Source organism: Poeciliopsis prolifica, unplaced genomic scaffold (assembly GCF_027474105.1).
Source record: "Poeciliopsis prolifica strain line A6 unplaced genomic scaffold, Auburn_PproV2 SCAFFOLD023, whole genome shotgun sequence".
Classification (NCBI taxonomy): domain Eukaryota; kingdom Metazoa; phylum Chordata; class Actinopteri; order Cyprinodontiformes; family Poeciliidae; genus Poeciliopsis; species Poeciliopsis prolifica.
The window spans coordinates 1503957-1525134 of record NW_026562398.1 but is presented as its reverse complement, the minus strand read 5'-3'; the positions used below and the strand labels follow the sequence as shown (position 1 = coordinate 1525134).

Below are 21178 nucleotides of genomic sequence, written 5' to 3'. Positions count from 1 at the left end.
GAATCAGCCAAACTGAACTTTCGGCCAACATGTGAAACCTTATGTATGGCGGAAAAGCTAATGGTGCTCATCGCCCTAAAAGTATCATCACAATGAAAACACAAAATGTTGGCAGCATCGTGTTGTAGACGTACACCTTCCACCCAATCTGAATGGAGATCAGCTGTTTTGCATATAAGAATCACGCATCATTTCAAGCACTGAATAAAAATGCACGCCACACTTTTCAGATGTTTTTATTTGCAAAATAATTTTAAAAACATTATATGATTTTTCCATCAGCATCACAATAACACAATACTTTATTTTGGTTTGACACAAAAAAAGTGCAAATAAAACAGTGACATTTGTGGTGATTGCATAACAAAATGTGAAAACGTTCAGAGGGTATGAAATGGCACACAGTAATTTTATTTCAGTATGGACAGAGTTTATTGGTAAGTAACACGTTGTATAATGGAGGGGCAGGGATAAGCAAATATGACATATCTTCAACTAACATGATGCAGTATTTTCCACTTTTCAAAAAAAATTATCTTTTTACCGTACTTTTTAACATTTCCACTTCAAATCAACGCCGATATTGCAAAAATGTAAATGATAAAAACACTACAATCTCAACGACTTGACCTTCAAGATATGAACTGTAGAACTGCAGAGTTTGACCCCAGTTCTGGTAAACTGAATATTTCACAACAATAAAAACATTGCAACAACAGATTAATATCACGTGTTTTTAATAAAGCTCCCCAATCAAATCATTCGGCACATTGTGGATAATTTTATACCATCATTTCCCTCTTTTCAAATCACCAATCCCACCCACTGGGTTAAAACCATACGCCTAATCAGTGTTTGCTTTATGCAGATGACCCATTTCCACAGCAACAAAAAGATGCACGCCCGTCCCGCTCAGCTGCTTCATACATAGGAAAAATAGATGTAAATGACAGAAAATTAATGTACACCGCAAGTACATACTTAAAACTGTATAATGAACTTCAGTTTTCAACATCCTTTTTAGGCTGGATAGGTCAGCATCCATGTTGAAGGAAAAGGTTGAACGAGAGAGCTAAAAAAAAAATAAATACACCCACACATTTTCCGATTGAATGGTCCTTCAGAAAAGCCTCACGGCGATGGAAGTTGAGCAAGACGGGTTCATGCTACAATCTTACTTTTCTGAAAGTTGCAAGGAAGGGGGCATGTGGTGAAAAAATAAAAAAAAATACAAAAGAAAAAAAAAAACAGAAAAAGCTTCAGTTTCTTTTTTAAAAAAGTGTGCAAGCTCACATTCAATTGTGTCGTCCACAGTAGGTGACTTAAGGCAAGATATACGTCTTAAAACTGCACTTTTTTAATAGATTGTCACAATTTAAATATTTTAGCTCTATAACGAACTGTAAAAATAAGAAATATTTTGGATTCATAACAGCAAAGTCACTCAACAGTGTTCAAAATTGATTTTTAAATGCAATGATTTACAAGTTAGTCTATTTGCAATCTCCCGTTTCCTGATTTTGAATTATTTTGCATGTCTTTCCTGTTCAATCCCTGAAGTACGCAGGCCGCAGTAAGAAGGAGAACGATGAGGAGCATGTCTTCAGATTGCCGCCCAAGAGCCTGAATCCTCAAAGCATGCGCGACAATCAGTAACTGGGCTCGTCTAAGTCCTCATCGCTCCAGTCAGGCGGTGCGTCCGTTCCAAAATACCGATCTCCAAAATTTCCTATGCGGAATAAAAAGATGTTTTATAAACTGGAATCGGCTAATTTTCCATTGATCATTTGAAACGACTTTGACGCACCTTTTTTTTAGCTTAACAACTGAGAATCAAAAAGGAAAACTAAAGATCCAAACCGCACTCACCAATGCCAGGAATGATGTGAAAAACATCATTGACCTTCTTGTCCACGGCTGTGGTGATGATTTTCACCTGTGGGAATGCATAGGCCACTGAATGGACTCCCATTTCTGCCATTAGCAAAGAAACTAACAGGATCTTGTCTTCCTGAACATCATGGTCCTGAAAATGAAAATAATAATAATATTAATAATAATAATAATAAAAAAAAACCAGGTTAAATATTGAAAAAAGGACATTTTTGGATCAATCAACACCAGCAAAACTCGAACAGCCATCATGGCAGCAGCCCCGGTGGACACAGTGCAGTCCATCAGAATCACGTGGTCCTCACTGATGTCTTTGGGTAGACGAAGGTAATGAAGCTGAAAATGTGCAGACAGGATGTGTGTGGTTAATACCAAAAACGTGACATAACTGACCTGCTGCTATGTTCGGGGCTCCTGCACCTTCCTAAAAGTCAAAGTCAGGAGCGCTTCAAACAGCTGCTCATTGAAACGTTTATATTCATGAAATTGGATGCAACAGTTTTATTTGAATTACTCATCCAGTAAAGTTAAGTTATAAACTACATTGAAAATGGTTTACATCATGCTTACTGAGAAACAGAAAGGTAAAGCAATTTAAGTTTTAAATATTTTATTCAAAATTCAAGAAAAACATGACTTAGCAGTGTTGTTGAATGATGCAGTACTGATTGTTACATTCTCCTCATTAGTGTCAACTTGGTGTCCATATGTATTAAAAAGTTACACAGCTAAAGATCTACTATAAAAATACATAATGAAATAAATTTAACAGAACAGTGAGCTCTATTAATGAACTCTACTGAAAATAGGTTTGTGTTTTTTATTATCATCACAATGAAAACACAATCATAAAAACAAGCAAAACAAATCTTAAAAAATATGTTCAACTTTACAAGCTTAGTGCAAAAATGCACATATTTTTATAGTAATATGCAATTACTATACTCTTAAAATAGTTTGGCTTTATATTTATGCTCATTATTTGTAAGACCAGTTATATTTATATTTCTTTTTTTTTTCCCAAACTGGTCAACTGCAAGACCAATTTGCAGGAATTAAAAATAAAGTCTTCTAATTCTAAGTTAAATAGATTCTTGCAAAGGAAAGTAAGTTTAGACAGTAATGTGCGTCTAACAGCTCTGCTGTGGCTACAGTAGTGATTGTTGTACCTCAGGTTCCCCTGTGTCCTGGTTGGTCTGGATGAGGATCTTCCCGATGCGGACGTCTTTACAGACGGCCCTCAGGGCTGGTTCCATGGTCTCACCAGCTCTCAGGATGGACACCCCTGTAATCTTTTGGAGGAAAAAATTTTCATAAAAACAAAGTTATTTTAAGCGGCTTTAAGCTGTGACTATTGGAAAGAAAGCTAAAATGAAGCTCACTCACTCGCTTTCCATGGAAACTCCTGCCTTCGTAGTCCTCTCCCTGGGGGGTCTGCACTATGTGGACCTGAGTTAATATTGGAGAGCATCACAGTATAAACAAAGAGCTGTTCAGAATGCTGTATACTGAACTGCAGATGTCTAAAACATACAATCAGATACGCTAAGGGGCATTAGAAACTCATGTGAGTGAGTGAGAGATGCACACAACAACCCAGAATTAAGGTTTAAACTTTCCATTGTGGTGAGTTTCTCAGTTTCCATGCTTGTGTCGCAGGTCATCTCAGATCTCTTTCTAACACAAGCACTTCATCTTTCCATTTGTCTTTATCTTTTCACACTGTTCACATTTTAAAGCCATCTACATGTTTTGTTCTCACTGCGTCCCGAACTGATTGCTGGCTGTCTTTATGCTTATTACATTCTACACCTCAGATTCCATGCAGCATGAATTGATTTATTTAGATGTATTTAACCTGAGAGGGGAGAAAGGAGAGCGCTCGCTCAATCAACAGGCGCATCAACCTCTTTGAGTAGAAGATGAACTCATCGCGGCTGGTTTCCTTGTTTCTAAATGAGATGAGCAGTGAAAAGATAAGAGTTACAAAGTTTATTCAGACAGCAGAGGCTTCATTCTGCTGAGTCTTCCATTAGGGTGTTTTTCCTGAAGCGTTTACCTGATGATGGTGTGCATGCCCCTGACTTGGGGTGTGCTCTCCAGAACACTGAGGGTCTGGGGGAGGGGTTGGGCCTGGTGTGCAGAAGCCAGGGCTGCCCTGTAACCACGGCAACAAATAGTAAAGCGGGGGCGGCAGAGGGCGAGAGTGCCAAAAACAGAAAGAAAGATGGACAGAGACTTGAGTGCAAGCACAAATGGAGGCGAGCGCAATTAAGACTTGTGCAGGAATCGTGTGGAATTCACACAGAGGCGTGCAGACACACTCTGTATATTCATATTCAGAAAACAGACACACACACACACACGGGTGAATTTACATGCAAATAAAAAAGTAAATCAATAAAGACCTATTTTTCTGTAGTAGTTAGAGAGAATTTGAAAAGCAAAGCAAAATCTGCAAGAGTACTTCTGGACTAAAAAATAAAAATTATAGAAAAACGAAGAGTGCACAGTTTTAGCAGAGACCGTGATAATGGATTTAAAAAAACCATCACAACTAAAAATAACTTTAAAATATTCTTTTGAATATCATTTGTAAGAATAAAATAAATAAACATCATGTTAAAGGGAATATAACATAGTTCAACAAGTAATATGAAAACCATCTACAACTAACTTTCTTTGTTTTGCAAAGCTGATAAGTAAATCATGAGGCATTTTTCTGAAATTTTTAATTGTGTATGAAGATAAATTTCATGCATATAAAGTTCCTCTGTATTGTGGTGGACTGTTATGTCTCAAAGCTACTTCTTTCAGATAATACTTCCAGACTCTTCCTTCACCTTTATGGATAGATACCCATGTAAATATTTACTTTAACTAGAATTTGAGCTGGAGACTTTGCTACCTCTACAAATGCAGTTCAGATTAAATGCTATTACTGTTAAGCAAGTGTGTTTCTGACACTGGCTTTTTCCCTTCATGCTGTTTCTTTTTCTAGCTATTTCTCTATATCATTAATAAAATTACAACGTACATATGAAAAGGAAAACTGATATATGCCCTTAAAACAAAAACAAATAGAAAGTGTTCTTTTTTTTTTTTTTTTAATTGGTCTCTGCTTAACCACTCATAGACATTAGGTTTGTAATCTAACTGGTTGATTTTGATCTCCAGACGAGCAAAACAGAGTTATAAACACCCAGTGATGCAGTTATGTTGACACTACAAAATATCTACACCATCAGAAACATTACAAATTAGCCAAAGGCAAGAAAAGAAAGATTGTAGCAGATCTGCTCACATATCCCAGCGAAGTTTCCTCTAAGGGGAGATTTTTGTTTTGTTTTTTTGACAAGACAACAATCACACAGAAGGGGACAAAGAAAAGACAAACAGATAAGAGAAGACAAATGAGAAGAGACACAACATCAGGTGAATGAAAGGATGAAGGTTGATCAGACAGTGTAAAGTGTGACAGCTGCGACTATGTAGAAATATGTCAAATTGTCATTTCAATTACAAAACAAACCAGCTCCCCCCCCAAAAAAAACCTCAATAGTGGATGTATTCCATAACATTATGAAAGCCTGAGCTACCGTCTATAGTTTCACATATTTCTACAGATACAATAGAAAACAGAAGTATTGCCTTTTGGATCAGATTTTGATATCTGCATGTGCATCCAGTGTGTGTACGCGTGGGCGGTGCACAAGCGCTGGTGCGGCTGTCACTCTTTCACCGTGTAAAACAGTAAAGGTTGGTATTTCAGCTCACAGGCCCCAGCACATCCTGTGTCTAAAGGCAGACACCGAGCTCACTTCCTTTCTCTGTCTGCCTCATGTACTGTGGCCGACATTCAATGGAAAAACTCGCTGCTTTGTAGTACGGTATTGGAAACTTTCTCTGTGGCTGAGGTATGCAATAATCAACAATAGTTGCAGCGAGAGCTTCCTTTCTCTTTTTCTGCTTTCTGTTAAGAGTCTCTTTTGCTTCACCTCTGTTGCTGCCACTTGAAGGAGGGGTCAGTTGCTCAGACTCATGGCTGTATTTTTAGACACAGGAGTCAGGAAGAGTGTGAGCTGTCATTTCTTTAAACATAAAGAGAGGAAAAACCAACACCTTTCACCGCGTGCTGGCTGCGACGCACCACTTTTAAACTTTTTAAACTACAGTTTGGAACTGGCCCACAGATTCAGATTTTACAATCTTGAAACAATCACATCCCTTTAACTGTTTTCATATTTTTCTCACATTCCAACCACAGTTGTCATCATGTTTTTATGGGATTTTATTGGGTAGACTAACAAAAAGTTTTATATTATTGCAGTGTGGGAGGAAAACGACATGGTTTTCAAACATGTAAACATGAAAATTGTGTCATGGATTTGATTTCACACCCCCTGAGTCAATACTTTGAAGGACTAGCTCTTGTTGAAGCTACAGCTGTGGGTCTTCTGTGGCATGAAAACAAGCTCTGCACATATATAGATTGACTTCTGCCCTGGTCTCAGGTTTATTTTTTGTTTTTTTTTGCAGCCTTCAACTCTTAAGGAACTTGTAGGCCAAAATGATTAATTTTAGTCTAATGCTGTGTAGGATTGTTTTTTGTAACAATGGCTTTCTTTGTTCAACCTCACCATTATGGCTGGATGTGAGAAGTGACGGGACTAATTATCCTGACTAATGAGTCTCCCAGTGGATCTCTGAAGCTCAACTTGGCTGGTTCTCTGATTTAATCTCGTCTTACCCAGCCATGTCTTGGTAGGTTTACCGCTGTGTCACACTCTTTCCATTTTCAGATGATGATCCGAACAGTGCTTGATGAGGTGTTAAAAGTTCAGTTCAGTATATTGGTTCAGGACATTTTTAGGAAACACATCTCTGACTTGTCCGTTGTGTTAACTGACACTGATTGTTTTTTAACAAAACTCTGAGGCATCCAAATACCTCTTTATTATATACTGAGATTAAATTGAACACAGATATGCACTTTATAACGAGGCAACTTCTGAAGGTAACCGACTGCACTGTATGTTATTTTGGGGTGCCAGAATAAAGGGGCTTTTCCATGTGTAAAAAATCCCTTACACATAAAAGTAAGTAGTTTCAAACTTTTTTGTGGAATGTGATTTTTCTTCCGCCTTCTGAAAAAAGACTTGAAGTTTGTGTTTGTAGCGTGACAAAATGTCTGAATATTTCTTGCACAGCTCTGTGACATATTACTATATAGTGGACAGCTTAATTCCTCATCAATACAAGATGCAACAGCACCGCCTGCTGATGTGTCCTGGCAGCCAGCACGACAGAGAGGAAGACATGTTTGTTTGTGCTCAGCGCTTTTTCTATCCCTTCAGGTGGAAAGCTAAAGCAAGGGGTGAACTGGGAAGATGTCGGAGAGAGAAAGACATAGAGGATGAAGGCCACTCTACCTGACGCTGAGCTCACGCTGTGAGCAACGGAGAGTGAGGAGGGGGGGAGAGAGTGAGAGAGCAATCCATCAGCAGCATGTGTGATACTGTGTTTGTGGTGGGGAGGACATAAAAAAGCAGACTACGCCATGGCAAGAAGTGCTCCCCACAAACAAAACTTGCTATTAGTGCAGTGGTGCAGAAAAACCAAAAGTCAGTTTCATATGTCGTCTCATAGTAACAAACACATCATTGGTGGGATCACAGGTTGTGTAATGTGGAAAGAAGCAGTCGGGCCTTTAAAGACAAACTTGCTCCTTGTGTCCCAATTTCTTAAAGATACTAGACAAACTTTCTCCATAAAACCAATCAAAGTCTGCTGAGGTATAAATTGTCAACGATAGAACAGAATATCATGGTCAATTTTTCTGTTGGTGCCATTTTGTTGCAAGTCATCATTTAAGATAGAATCAACTATCCTAAGCACAGCTTCCATGGAAAAATTAATCTGGTAATTAAATAAAGCATCTGGTCAGTTATTTTATGTTTGCATTTGCATTGTTTTTATTTTTGCCTCTTTCTTCACCTAGTTTTAAATACATTTCCTTTTAACGACAATAAAAAACATGGAGTATTTTTTAAAGATGACCAAAGCAGACTGGAAAACAACCTGAATCCTTCATCAACTATGTTGAAATGTAAAAAGTTGCTAAACCACTACAGTGTTCATCAAGCCATCTGATCAGCTTGCTTTTCGTGCCATTTGTGATGTTATCAATCCAAATACACACAAAGCAAAATGAACAGTTTCCCTCGTAAGTGAATGTCTTCTAAAAATGTGAAATTTAGCAGGAGAAAGTCAAGAATACAAATCCAAACAAATTCAAAACCCTCACTAACTCTTAGGCAGTTCACACATCCTCCACAAGAGGGCATGATGACCCTTGCATGCTAAATATAAAAATGGGCGCGAGCAAAAACAACTCTACCGAGTGCATATAGTTAAGAAGTAGTACTTAAAAATAAACTAAAAATAAGATGGAAAAAATGAAAAGGAACCGGGCTCGATTTAAATCTATTATAATATTTCATTGCTTAGATTTGTGAGTATGACCCTTCTTACCTCCTCCAGCTGACTGTGAACATGCTGCACAATCAGGTCAATGGCTACCATGTTTCCACCACCTGACAGGATGACAGAAGTCAGTGTAGTTTCAGGGTTTATTTGTCTTTTAGACCACCGCCTTGACCTTTATCTGATTCTGAACTAGTCCGTGCAGTAAGTGTGTAAGCGCTCACCACGTGGCACCACCAGATCCGCCAGGCGCATGGTGGGCTCGATGTATTGCTCAAAAGCAGGCTTCACAAACTTGTTGTATTGTTTGATGACACCCTCGATGTCTCGGCCTCGTTCCGTGATGTCCCTCCGCAGCCGGCGCACTAAACGGATGTCAGAGTCGGTTTCCACAAAGATCTTCATGTCGAGCAACTGCCGGGGTGCACCACACAATTAGAAATGTTTAAGTTCAAATTGAAAATTATGAAGAAAAACGACATTAAGAATCTTATTGGTTGGTGGTGAATTCACATCCTTTCAGATTTTAGATGTCATTGTATTATATTTCCTGATAAAAATCACAGTGAAATTCTCAGAGGCAAAAACTACCACAAGTTGATTAAATGTATATTTTTTGGAAAAAGTCCAATAACGCTGAAACAAAGGGTGTCGTGACCTAAAATTATTTATTGTTCTTACAGTTTGTGTCAAATTTACTTAGTATAATGTTTTCTTTTAATTAACTATATTTCAGTAATGACAAGCTTCATATATACTGCTGATAAATATTTGGAATTTTTATCGGCACTATAATTTATGGAAAATTGTGTGTAATTAACTATAATCTGGGTAAAAATCTCGAAATGTCATGCGAGTTAAAATTGCAACGGCGCATTCAAACAAATATATATTTTTAAAAAAATAAAACATTATTGCATACAAGTTTGTGTTGTGATTCAAAATGTAATTTAAAATGTACATAAAAATAATGTTTCATTTTAAATGATAAGATAGTAAGGGTATTAGGAATGCACAGTCAAGCTTGAAATTGGCTAAGTTTGTTTAGATATTTTTATAAGTTATGTCAGTAAGAGAACCATATAAAACAGTTAAAGTAAGGTGAACTTAAACATTTGCAACAATGAAAAAGAGAAAAAAACAAAGGAATTTTTTGAATATCCATACTAAATGAGTGACATTTAACAGCTAAAAACAAATTCTAGAAAATCAATCAAATTTATCTTTGCAATTCTCTGCTTATCTTTATCAACCCGCATGTGCATACATGTGAGGCTTCTGCATTTGTTTACTTTGCAAACAGAGAAAATGTATTTACTGAATATGTGTTATTAAAAAAACCTAGTAAGAAATGAATACACTAACCAAATATACTAAAGCAAGCTTTTCAATGATTTGCAGATCAGTATTCATGCCGTACCTGCAGGAGGGCTTTATCTGCAAAAGACATGATTCCCTCAAAGATGATGACGCTAGCTCCATATACAGTTTTCTGTGAGAAACAGACACAAAACATTCAGCTTAAATGCCCATAGAAACAGTGATATAATGACAGATCAGATTTATGAAGTGATATCTCAGTAAGTTTTAATAAATGCAAAAAAATGATCACTGTGGCAAAAGTATTCCTACCCCCTTAATGGTATCATAGACATTATGACAACTAATGAATTTAGTCTGCTTGCTCATCCCCTTCATTCCGACCAACTTAACTTTTCCTACTGAAGACAAAACACACCATAATGGTGCCACCGCCATGTTTGATTACCATGGTACATTCAGGGCAATGTGGAGTGTTCTTTAATATTGAGTTTCCTTTACGTGTGTATGCAGGTTTTGGTCTCAGATCAGATCTGGGCCCACATGCCCAGAGATTATCAGAGTCCTCTCAGAGAGCTCCTAGCTTAGCCTAAAAAATTCCTGCTAAGAGTTCTAGCTTAGAGTGACTGATGCTAAGTGATTGACGCTAAGAGTGATTGATGCAGCTACAGCTAGGTGTGATGCTATCTTCTAGGGACTGTGATTGGTGGATACACAAAACAAAATTAGACTAAAACAAACAATAATTTTCTGATAGAAATTAACCAATCATACACTCTAGACTGGATAAAGAAAAATGTGCCACGATGATGAAAATGAATAAATTGCCACACTGAATGAACATGTTCGATGGAAACTTATTTACATTCCCATAGTCATTGTGGTTTGTCACGGCCTCTCGTCATGCTGGTCATTTTAATAGGTTATCTATCAAATAGATGACATGGTATTTGCTCAGCTGTCAGCAATTTACTGGGATTGTTGTATAAAGTTGTTTGATCAATACAAAATAGGGAAGTAAAGGACACAACCAAATAGGACAGATGGGCAACGCCTAGAGCTTTATCCATTTTATAGACAATATTTCTTTCTGTTGATATTTCTTCTCAGCCTACGAGACTCTTACACTAACTAAAAGTCCTCCTCCTAAACTTTTAGAGTTTAGGCGTTCTCTAAAAGCCTAAGGTGCTTTGGGAATTCATTTTACCTTACCGAGGTGAAATTCTAAGACAAATCTTAGAATTCCAAAATATCCAGAAAAAAGATTCTTCTAAAATGTCATTAATAAGAGCTACTTTATAGGATTTTTTGGCCAGCATTTTCTTTTTGTTCTTCATAGGCTTGTGCTAAACTGCACAAGCCTCTTGTCACTTTATTTGACTTTCTTCTTGCAACTGCTCCACAAAGGCCGGATTTGTGGAGCGAATGCAAATACACACAAGCTTTGTCAGGTTTTTGTTTGTAAAGAATGGAAAAACCTTAATAAAATCCCATTAAAATAGTTTTGTTTGCAATGTGAATAAATGTGAAAAAGCTAATAAAAAACAGGCCAGGCTGCGTTAGGTCGTCCTTACCCACTCTTTCTGTCTCCCATGAGTTGTGAAGTCATAGACGGGGATTTTCACACTTTTGCCCTGTTTGAGTTTGCGCAGGGTGTGTGTCAGCAAATCAAAATCAAAGGCATCTGGGTGGTCAAAGTTATAATCATTCCTGGCTGCCAGCAGCTGCTCCTCAGGGGACAGGACCTGAAGACAGGCACATTGTGACTTCTACTGTAAAAATTAGCCTGTGTTGTTATTGTTCATGTGAGAAAGAACTGAAAACATTTCATGAAAATAAAAAAAATATCTGCAATGCACTATCACAATCATACAAAGTCAAATACTGCCACATGATATACACATGCTTGTGTGAAAACACTGATCCCTTCAAGAGCAGCAGTCGAAGTTAGGAACCTAAATTTAGTAAAACATCATGCGCCACTGTGACGTCTGTACCAGGTGCTGTCTCTGTATGTGTGTGTGTGTGTGTGTGTGTGTGTGGGGGGGGGGGCCTTAGGCTAGTTGTGCTTTGAAAAGCCCAGACCTGCTATTTGGCAGTTTCTGAACACCGACACCTCTTTCTTAAGTGAGCTGATTACACGCTTAATATGATAAACTGATGTTCCACGCTCTGTGTGGGCCGTAAGCTATTCCACCAGAAAAAACATGAAGTCACTAATGTACAAAGAAATTCCTGTTAGCGCTGCGAGAAAACCGGCTGAAAGCTGTAGTGGTGCTAGTCCTTGGTCGGGTATGACCCCCTGCAGAAAAGGATTACACAACCAGCGTGGGCGAACTTGCAGAGGGGTAAAAATGAAGTCTCTTATTTAACCGAAATTCAGTGCACTCTTTCTCCTCAGTCTGGCCTCTCTCTTCTCTGTCTCCTCTTTTCCCCCTCAGGATTCAATCTGTATTATATTTCGGTTTCTTTTTCTTCCACTATATTTCTGTCCTCCCACAGGCCTGAAGGACAGTGGGAGGATTTAGAGGAGCCTGATGTGAGTAGGTACCAAAAATCTTTCAATATAATGTTATGGTTTAATTTTCCTCAGTCTAAATGAACTTGCATTGATGAAAACTATACAAAAAATTTAGATGTGCACACACACGCACACACCCATATCGGTTTATGTCAGACATGCTACATCCTTATAAGTACCTTATAAAAAGAGTCCATTGAGAGTAAAACAACCCATGGAACATCTAAAGCTTCAATGATTTTCCTGGCAACTGTGGTTTTTCCTGAAGCACTGCCTCCACAAAGACCTGTCAGGATAAGTGGGAAAAAAAGACATTACGATAGGTATTTATAAAATAAATAAAAGAGCTGCACATATCAAAACTGCATTATCATACAATTGGTGCATGCAATATTGATATTACAAACTAATGTTCTTAATGTAATCTTTATCACCAATTATTCCAAGTGTCACAGATTTTGCATGCATAACATATTCAGTCTGTAGAATTTGGAGCCTCACTGCAGCCAAACTGCCACAGATAATAGATAAAAGTCACAGTGTTGTGAAAACTAAATGTCAGAGAAAGAGATTAAAATATTCCAATGACAGAAAACAAACATAAATGAGACAAAAATTGTGATAAATTCCAATACTTAAAATACAATATATATATCACTACTACATGACTTTCTAATGTCATGCAGCCTAACTGTGATGTCATAGATAACAAGTATGAGTCTTACTTCCAGCAGGTTATTTTTTATATTGTATTGAGAAATTATTGCTAGACACTGGTGGGTGCCCCATAAACATTATTATGCTAAAACTAGAAATATTTGTTAACATTTTTTTTTTAATTAAAACTTTAAAGCTTTAGTAAGCAAAAAGAAAGAGCAACGACACACCCGCCAAATAAGTAAACTAAAAATGCTTCAACTGTGACAGAAATATTTTCCAACATAAAAGCCAAACAGTCTTCTGATATTAATCTATCTCATAATGTATTATGCATTAGGAGACATTGCTGCCATGAAAATACTCTCAAAACATTTTAGGGATGATTATCAACCAACAAAATGTCCAAATCTTGCTGACACTTAAGAATGTGTGAGTAATCCAAACATTCGGTTGCACCTCTCAGGTTGTGCAGCATCGAGGCAGCAACACGTAGGAGTTTTTCTCACTTCCTGCCTTAACTTTCACTGACATCTAGCTCTTTCTGGACTGCGTTCTCTCATAGCAAACAATTCCGGGTCAGAACCCAATGAAAACGGGTTCTGTTTGTTTGCTTTGTTTATGTTTACATCAGCTGCTTTTCATGCAACTGGGAAGAGGATCAACAGTTTTCACTCATCACTGGAATACAATATAAAGAAAAGTAAATTAGTGTTAATTTCTGCAAAGTACAAGTCTTATTAAGTACCACTATTATGTCAAACTTGTCAATATCTCTTCTCAGATATCAAGGTAGGACATTTTAGAAAAATGATTAAGATGTAAATTTTTGACCTTCTTTTTATTACTAAAATGAAATTGTAAAACTTTTATGTTCAACATATAACACTAAATATATTAAATTTTTTGACTATCTGAAGCAAGTGGTTGTGACTGCTTTTGAGTTCATCAGTTTTCCATGGAGACTGTGCAACAAACTCCTCTTTGTTTGCAGAAAGCAACAAATAGTTGTTATCGTTATGTTACTCCCTGTTGACAGTTATCAATAATAGATTTAGGCAACTTTTGAAAACCCCTGTTGTCAAAGCAAATCTCAGTAGATATATATTTTCCTATATGGAGGAGTTGGTAATGGAAAACACAACAATGTTTTGACCTTTGTGCCATAAACACGCAACAAGTCAAACTCAGGATGAAATTTTTTTCAGTTGGTTCATGAGGTCGGACCCTGAACTCCCAATCAAACTGGTTGCTGAAATACATCATGGGACTTGAGGTTTTGTCACAAAGTAAGAACAAGGAAATTCCTCAGTCAGAACACAAATAATTACATTTACTTTTTAAACACTTGGACGACAGAGAACAGTGTTTTTCCCAAAATATATACTGTACTATGCTGTTATGAGAAAGTAATTTTAATAAAGCAAATCTGTACATAATCTTTGCAGTTTCTTACCAATGACGAAGGCCTCTTTGGACTGTGCTCCATGCTCGTTGTACCACGGTGGGCGACCGGCTGTGTAGATGGTTCGTTTGGAGGTGCGCAGCAGCGGAGGCTCGGATTTACACTGGCTGGTGGTCCGTTTCCTGGGAGAAAGACCCAAGCTGACAGAGGGCAGCAGTCGGTCCAGCGACCCCTCACTACCTCCACTTTAAATAAGCAAACACAAAAGAGATCCCAGTGGAAGTGTTTAGAGCAAAAAAAACACATGACATAATAAAAATGGTCCAGTTAAATGACAGTGAACAGACTGTACCAGCGATGACCTACTGTATCCCAGCCATTGGTTAATGTTTAGTTTATTTTTTACATCTTCAGCAAGTGAACTTTGTACACCATTGTGGAAAAGGCAGCAGGTAAAAAGGGCAATTTTGCTGCTGATTTGGGATAAAAGCTTAACAGATAAAGAAGTTCATAAACAACTTTAGGTCGTAGAGATAACAGAGCCAAATATCCTTCGATGGAAGCAGAGACCTGTGTGTATACATGAGCTCAGACAATTCAATCAAATGGATCCAACTGTTTAATCAGAGCACAGTCACAAAGACTTTAAAATGTACTCATTGCCCTTGGATTTTATTTTTTTTTCCCCAAAGAGTTTTTGCAGCACTAGTGGCTCATATTTTTGACAGTAGGCAGACAGGAAAGAGGGCGAGGAGGGGGGGAAACATGCGGCAAAGGTCACCGGGACTCGAACCCGGACCCACTAAGGCCTCCAAACGTGGGGCGTGCTAACCCCCTGCGCCACCACAGCACGCCCCAACCCTTGGACTTTTAAGATTTAATCACACGCTTTGGTGTGTTTTATTGGGATTTTATGTGAGGGAGCAGCACTAAGTGGAGTGGGTTGACTGGGTGACACTTGGTAGAACCAACGGTTGGAATTACATAATAATTATGCAAATGCACAATAGCTCAAATTCAATTCAATTTGACAGAAAATATATTGTCCAAAGTCAAGGAGACATAGTTCTGGACTTTGACTAGGTCATTGAAATCCAAGAATATGCTTGGAGCTAAATCATTCCAGAGTGGATTTGGCTGTCCTGCTGATAAACAAACTTCCACTCAAGACTTTAGTCTCTTGCTGGTTGTTCTGCCAGTCTTCCCTTCATTTAACTCCATCCATTGACTGACAGCATCATGCTGTGGGAATGCTCTTTAAAACAGAAACCCCTCATCACTGCTCGACAGCCACAGATCAGGAAAAGCTATAACCTCTTTAGTATTAACTGCTGAGTCATGCAGTCAGTTGTCCAACTGAACAAAACACATTGTCCCAGTAATGAAGACGGTAAACAAATGATAACAAGCTGATTCAAATTAGACACAAGGTTCTCACTGGACAAAAGTACAAAGTGAATTTGCATTAACTACTGAAACAAAACACAATGGACATGCATGTCTTTTTGCAAGACAGAGAAGCGATGCTGATTACTGCAAGGGCTCTATGACTTATTACCAAAATAAAACATATCCAGAAACTGATACTGAGTTAGAACAGCAAAAGTCAAAATGCAGCTGCTTCACTTTGGAGAACAAAAGCAATGCAGTAACTAATTGCTTAATGGAGGCGTTTCCTCAGCTTTAACAGAAGAACGTTTGCTGCAGATCAATTTAGTCATACTACTGGAAAAAACAAACATAATATTGTAAAATCCAGCAGAATATTGTGAAGTAATCAAATCCTAGGAGAACGCAAAACAGTACAAGTAAATCTTCTGATTACTCTTAATTTCAAATTTGTTATTTAAGGTTTTTGCAAAAGAAAAAAAAATCAATGTTTATCTATAAAAAATCTAACCAGTCCGCAGCTTTTAGCAACACTTACTGTAGTATACGAGACATCCACACCTCACCCAGAAAGGACTGTAAAGAGCCAGAGGCCATAACCACAGAGAGGAATTCCAAGATGTCTGCTCTCATCCAGTCAATTCTCTGGCTTTAAAATCTTTACTCAGATCACAAAGTTTCTCAGGTAGAGTCAGGAGGTGGTTGGGAAGCAAATGAGAAGCTGGCAAAGATTTATCTTATCTAATCAGAGTCACCTGGGTGAAACCAGGGAGTGTACTCAGACAACAGACAGAGCTACATATGAGACGCGGATCGCTCAAAGTGGGTTATCAGTTAAAGCCAAACTACAGTGCCATAATAGATTAGCCTGGCTGATGCTGCTGAATCATGCACCATCAGCATGGTGGTGCATGATTCACCATGCACCATCATGCTCCAAAACGCAAAGTGCACTCCATGAATGCAGCTTTGATAGGAGGGGAAAAAAGAAGGACAAAAAGTCAGATTGCATGTAAACAAGAAAACTTTTTGGAGCGCACATGTGAAGAAAGTAAGCTGGTAAAAAATTTAGCAATTTTAAAATATCCCTAGAAATGCATAAAAATGACAAACATAAACTGACATTTAATTACTTAAAAAAACCCAAAAAAAACAAGCTAGAGCCTTTCTTGCCTCAATTTGTATTACAGAGTTGATTAGTAAGACAATACAGCCACATGATTCCCAGGAGATCTTCTCAGTTTATAAACAATAACAATTTGATTCAAAAGACAGCTGATGATGACACTGTTCCACATTTGGAGAGGAAAAAAAGATGTCAACATTGAAAATATATGAATAAATAAGACACTTACCTGCCATCAGATCTTAGAGTCCAACAGCCAGATATTCTAGCTCCTGAGTAAGCTGGTATAGTGTTCATGACGGGAGAAACTATTTCGGATTTGCTTGTGTTTTAGTTCAACACTTCTGCCAACAGGTAATAGTTTTAATACATCGGAGCACAGTCACACGTTCAACCACCACGCCCCTTGTTGCAAAACATCCAGAAACACTAAAGAGTTGGAGTTATGTGGTGGTATTAACTTGGGTGAGAAACGAAACTTAAAGCATCTGTTTAGGTTTCAGATTCTCCTTCCTTCAGACAGAGGAAGACTCCACAGCCTGGTTGTTGGAGAAAACGACAGAGTGAAACTGCAGCACAGCTTTTCCCTCCTCTTTCTCTGCTCCTCCCCCTTTGGCTGTCCAGCCAGCAAATCTAAGAGGATCACCTACCCCTTTCCAGATTATGTTCATTAGTTTGTATTAATAGCATCAGGTTAGAGCTATACCTCCCTAGTACTGGCACAAACACATGTGTCTCATAAACAGTTCGGACAGTCAGTGACGCAAAACGTGGCTGGAGGGGGGGCAGAGTGACTGGAGAAAAGCAACACAAACAAGGAAACTTTTAAAGAAGAAATAGACAAAAAGGTAGCTGCTGTTGTTCTCTGATGTTGATTGGATCCAAAGAGGAGGTGCCTCAGGCTGAGCTGAAGAGGTGACAAGACGAAGCAAAACAGGGAAAGGAGGGAGATGATGGAGGAGGAGGGCGGGGAGGACGTGATGTGTGCTTGTACCCTGCAGAGACTCGCTACGTTTCTGCCTTACTCAGAGACTGGAGATGTCAGCACCACTGAAAACAAACACACACACACGCACGCAAACGCATGCACACACACAGAGAGAGCTGTGCCTCCTCCCAGGCTTCACTCCCACTGAGGACGGAGGGAATAAACAGCATGATGAAACCCAACACTCCTGCTCAATCAGCTGAAAGTCTGAAGGACGGCCGTTGGCAATGTGCAAGTCGCACCCTTACACTCCGCCTGGGCCGGGCAAAGCAAATATTAAGTCTTTATTTATTTATTCATTGCAAATCTATGCAATTAGAACAAAAAAATAAAGAAGCAAACCGATTTACTTTAAACCAACAAGTCAAACCCCTACAGCTATTCTGACTGCACTACACACATCCAGCTTTTGTTTTCTTCCTTGATCAAACTACAATGAAATTCCTCTGATCGTAATCACAGTTATGGAGCCGTGGCCAGAGCTTTAAAGTGCAGGCTGAAGACAGCTGCAGCACAAGAAAGCCACACTGAAACAAGAAGCTCCAGTGAGTTGCTATGCCAAACATTCAAAAAACTCTCTACGGATACAAAGACGCAAAGCCATGTCTAACACAGCAGAGGCAGCCTGGGGAAAAAAAAAAGAATCTACTGAGTCTGAAATAAAATGCATTCTGTTGCTATTCTGTTTAGGTATGAGTCACACATTTTTACACAAGAATAGCCTGTTTATTTAGACAAACAAGGTTTTCAATGAACTCCTAGACACCTCTAGAGCACGAAATCCATCTAAAACCAATCACTTCAGGTTAGAAGTTTTGCATGAAAACTTTAACAAAGACATTTTGAATACTTTTTCTTATTCCATACTATGTTGTAAGCGAAAAAGTTTAATCACAAAACAAATGCCCCTACAGTGCCTTGCAAAAGTAATAAGACTACTTACAACCTCCAACTTCAGTCCACTATGTATGTCTATGTCCAACACAGTCTGTCATAATACAGACTTAAAATGTTATCATATTTTGTAGTACTATTGTGGTAAAAGTGATAAGAACTATTTGTTACTTTTGTTTTAGGTAAATGTGTAACATTGCATGACACAGCAATTTCAGCCCGACAAACACAAATACAGGTCTTGGAAAAACAGCCACTAAACTTCACACAGTAACTGTATTAATCATATTTTCACATTCAAAAAGATAAATCTACATCCTTCTCACAATAGGAAATTTGTCACAATAAATGATAAAGAATATGATAAATGCCCACCCCTAAAACCAGCATAAAGTAGTGGAGTAAAAATTATTCATTGGTTTTGTATTTTTTACAAGTAAAAACATTAGAAGTGCATCAAGAATAGTTAATAGCATCTCTTAAGTCAGTACCAACTTTTATTTAGGACTACGTCTCTATCCGCTTTGATAAAGAGTGACATTAATGCCCATTCTTTTTTTGTAAAACAGCTTTACCTTAATTGTATTCAGCTTTTTCCCCGTTTTAAGTTTTCCTTCAGTAATAGCCTGTATTTTGCAACATTCAACTTTCCTTTAACTCCGACAAGCACAATCCCTACTGAAGACAACCTCAACATGACACTACCACTACAATGTTTTATGGTGGGCATGGTGTGTTCAGCACTATGTGTAAAGTTCTCTAACAAACCTCTGCAACCTTCAAAGAAAAGCTGTAGTGCTCAGATGAAATTTTTTGTTACGTGCAGAAACTAGGTGATTTCTGAATGTCACTGACTGCATTGGATGTAATTTAGCAATATCAAAGTTAAAAGGGTTGAATGCAAATGTACAACACACATTTCTGATTTTTATTTATAAAAATCTACACACAATTAACTGCCACTTTGCATTGGTTTATTTTTAAATTTCCAGACAAAATATATTAAGTTGGTCCGAATATGTATGAAAGGTGATTAATATGTCTACATTTTCCATTTAAAATTAGTGATGAATAGCTCAAACAACAATAAAATGTTTCACACTTGAGCATAAAAAAAAGTAATTTAAATATTAGAATTTAGATTTTTGTGGAGTCAAAAATCATTCGGTTCTCGCCCTTTTTTCAACTGTATATAGTAAACAAGTCATTTCCATGTTCGATCTCCTTTTGAGGGCGTTTTTATTCAGATTGTTAGGTTACGTAAGTGAACAGGAACACCGAGGTACGGTACTGCGCCAGTGCAGTGGACTGATCAGCAACGCCCTCTAGTGGTACTTCAGGAGATCAACCTTCATGCTGATGTGATGCAGAGATCATTTCTTCACGGCATAGCACGTGTACCTTAAATTACACTATTGGCCATTAAAATGTGAATTTATTTCACTCCGTAACCATGAACACAGGGCAAACATAATAAATGAGTCCGGAATATTAAAAAGATTAATTTGTATCGCCATACAAAACCTAAATTAAAGTGGACTGTGGTCAGTGCCTTACCGTAATTTATGCCCCTCGGTTATACGTCTTAAAGTTTTAGAGCACGTATTGCTTAATATTGTTAGCTAATCGGATGTTTCAAAATGTGAAATTATATCAGGAGGCCACTTGGTGTAAAATCGGACACGATGGTCGTCCCGTTGGTTTACTGTATATGAAATTTGCCTGTACCTAAAATTCTACCCAGAATGGAGCGGCTACTATAGGTGACAGTTTAATGGAAGGAATAGTGTGAGTGGTTGCATCCGTGAAGATGCTTAACTATTGCTAAAATAAAAAAAAATAAAAAATATATGTACAATAACCTATCAAATTAATCCAAAGTTTCAAACGGCAAACACCCCACCCTGAAAGCGGAGTACCTGTTGGAAACAGTGCAAGTTTTCTCCTCGTTGTCCATCTTAGCAAGCCTTTCTTCCACGCTAACGGCAGACATGGCTTTTCTCTGTTGACAATCAGGTGTTCGGTTCGCGCTGAGGCATCATGGGATATGTATGCGTTTCGTTACTCACTCTTCGAACGCAGTGCGGCGTTGGCTCTCTGAAAGACTTCAAGCCCTACAATGCAATTGCAGATTTTTTTCCCTTCTGATTTACAGTAAAAAGCATGTAGTGCAGTAAGCTATGACATCACACGGGGTCTTTCCCAAAGCTTAGTGATGTTTTCCAGTAGATCTGATTTACTTTGTATATCTATATATCTATATATATATAGATATATCTATCTATATAGACAGATATAGATCTATCTATATAGACAGATATAGATCTATCTATCTATCTATCTATCTATCTATCTATCTATCTATCTATCTATCTATCTATCTATCTATCTATCTATCTATCTATCTATCTATCTATCTATCTATCTATCTATCTATATATATATATATATATATATATATATATATATATAAAAATTAAAAAAAAATCCCTTCTCACC

The 21178-nt window shown here is 37.8% G+C and overlaps 1 protein-coding gene across 5 annotated transcripts; it reads right to left on the bottom strand.

The window, feature by feature from the left end:
- Positions 1-220: 220 nt before the first annotated feature.
- Positions 221-20684, bottom strand: uckl1b (uridine-cytidine kinase 1-like 1b). Of its 5 annotated transcripts, none has more exons than XM_055046236.1 (15): positions 20599-20684; positions 14334-14527; positions 12400-12506; positions 11274-11444; positions 9800-9871; positions 8604-8793; positions 8428-8489; positions 5198-5217; positions 3953-4051; positions 3752-3845; positions 3280-3342; positions 3063-3185; positions 2122-2229; positions 1870-2026; positions 221-1729 (listed from the first exon to the last, which is right to left on the bottom strand). In XM_055046236.1, the coding sequence occupies exons 1-15, from the start codon at positions 20670-20672 to the stop codon at positions 1650-1652; spliced, it is 1614 nt and encodes a 537-aa protein (XP_054902211.1). In that variant the 5' UTR covers positions 20673-20684; the 3' UTR covers positions 221-1649. The 5 variants fall into 5 exon arrangements, with proteins under 5 accessions (XP_054902211.1, XP_054902213.1, XP_054902212.1 ...); XM_055046238.1 differs by lacking the exons at positions 5198-5217; positions 20599-20684 and adding exons at positions 7326-7342; positions 17027-17366; XM_055046237.1 differs by lacking the exon at positions 20599-20684 and adding an exon at positions 17027-17366.
- Between the last annotated feature and the right edge of the window lie 494 nt (positions 20685-21178).

Bases quoted from the DNA above. Each gene is read 5' to 3' on its own strand.
- uckl1b (XM_055046234.1), bottom strand. From the start codon at position 16,304: ATGAGAGCAGACATCTTGGAATTCCTCTCTGTGGTTATGGCCTCTGGC. The intron at 4,052-5,197 runs GTGAGCAGATCT...CCGTGGTTACAG, and splicing joins AGGAAACTTCGCTGGGATAT to GGCAGCCCTGGCTTCTGCAC. The intron at 3,186-3,279 runs GTGAGTGAGCTT...TTCCTCCAAAAG, and splicing joins GGAGTTTCCATGGAAAGCGA to ATTACAGGGGTGTCCATCCT.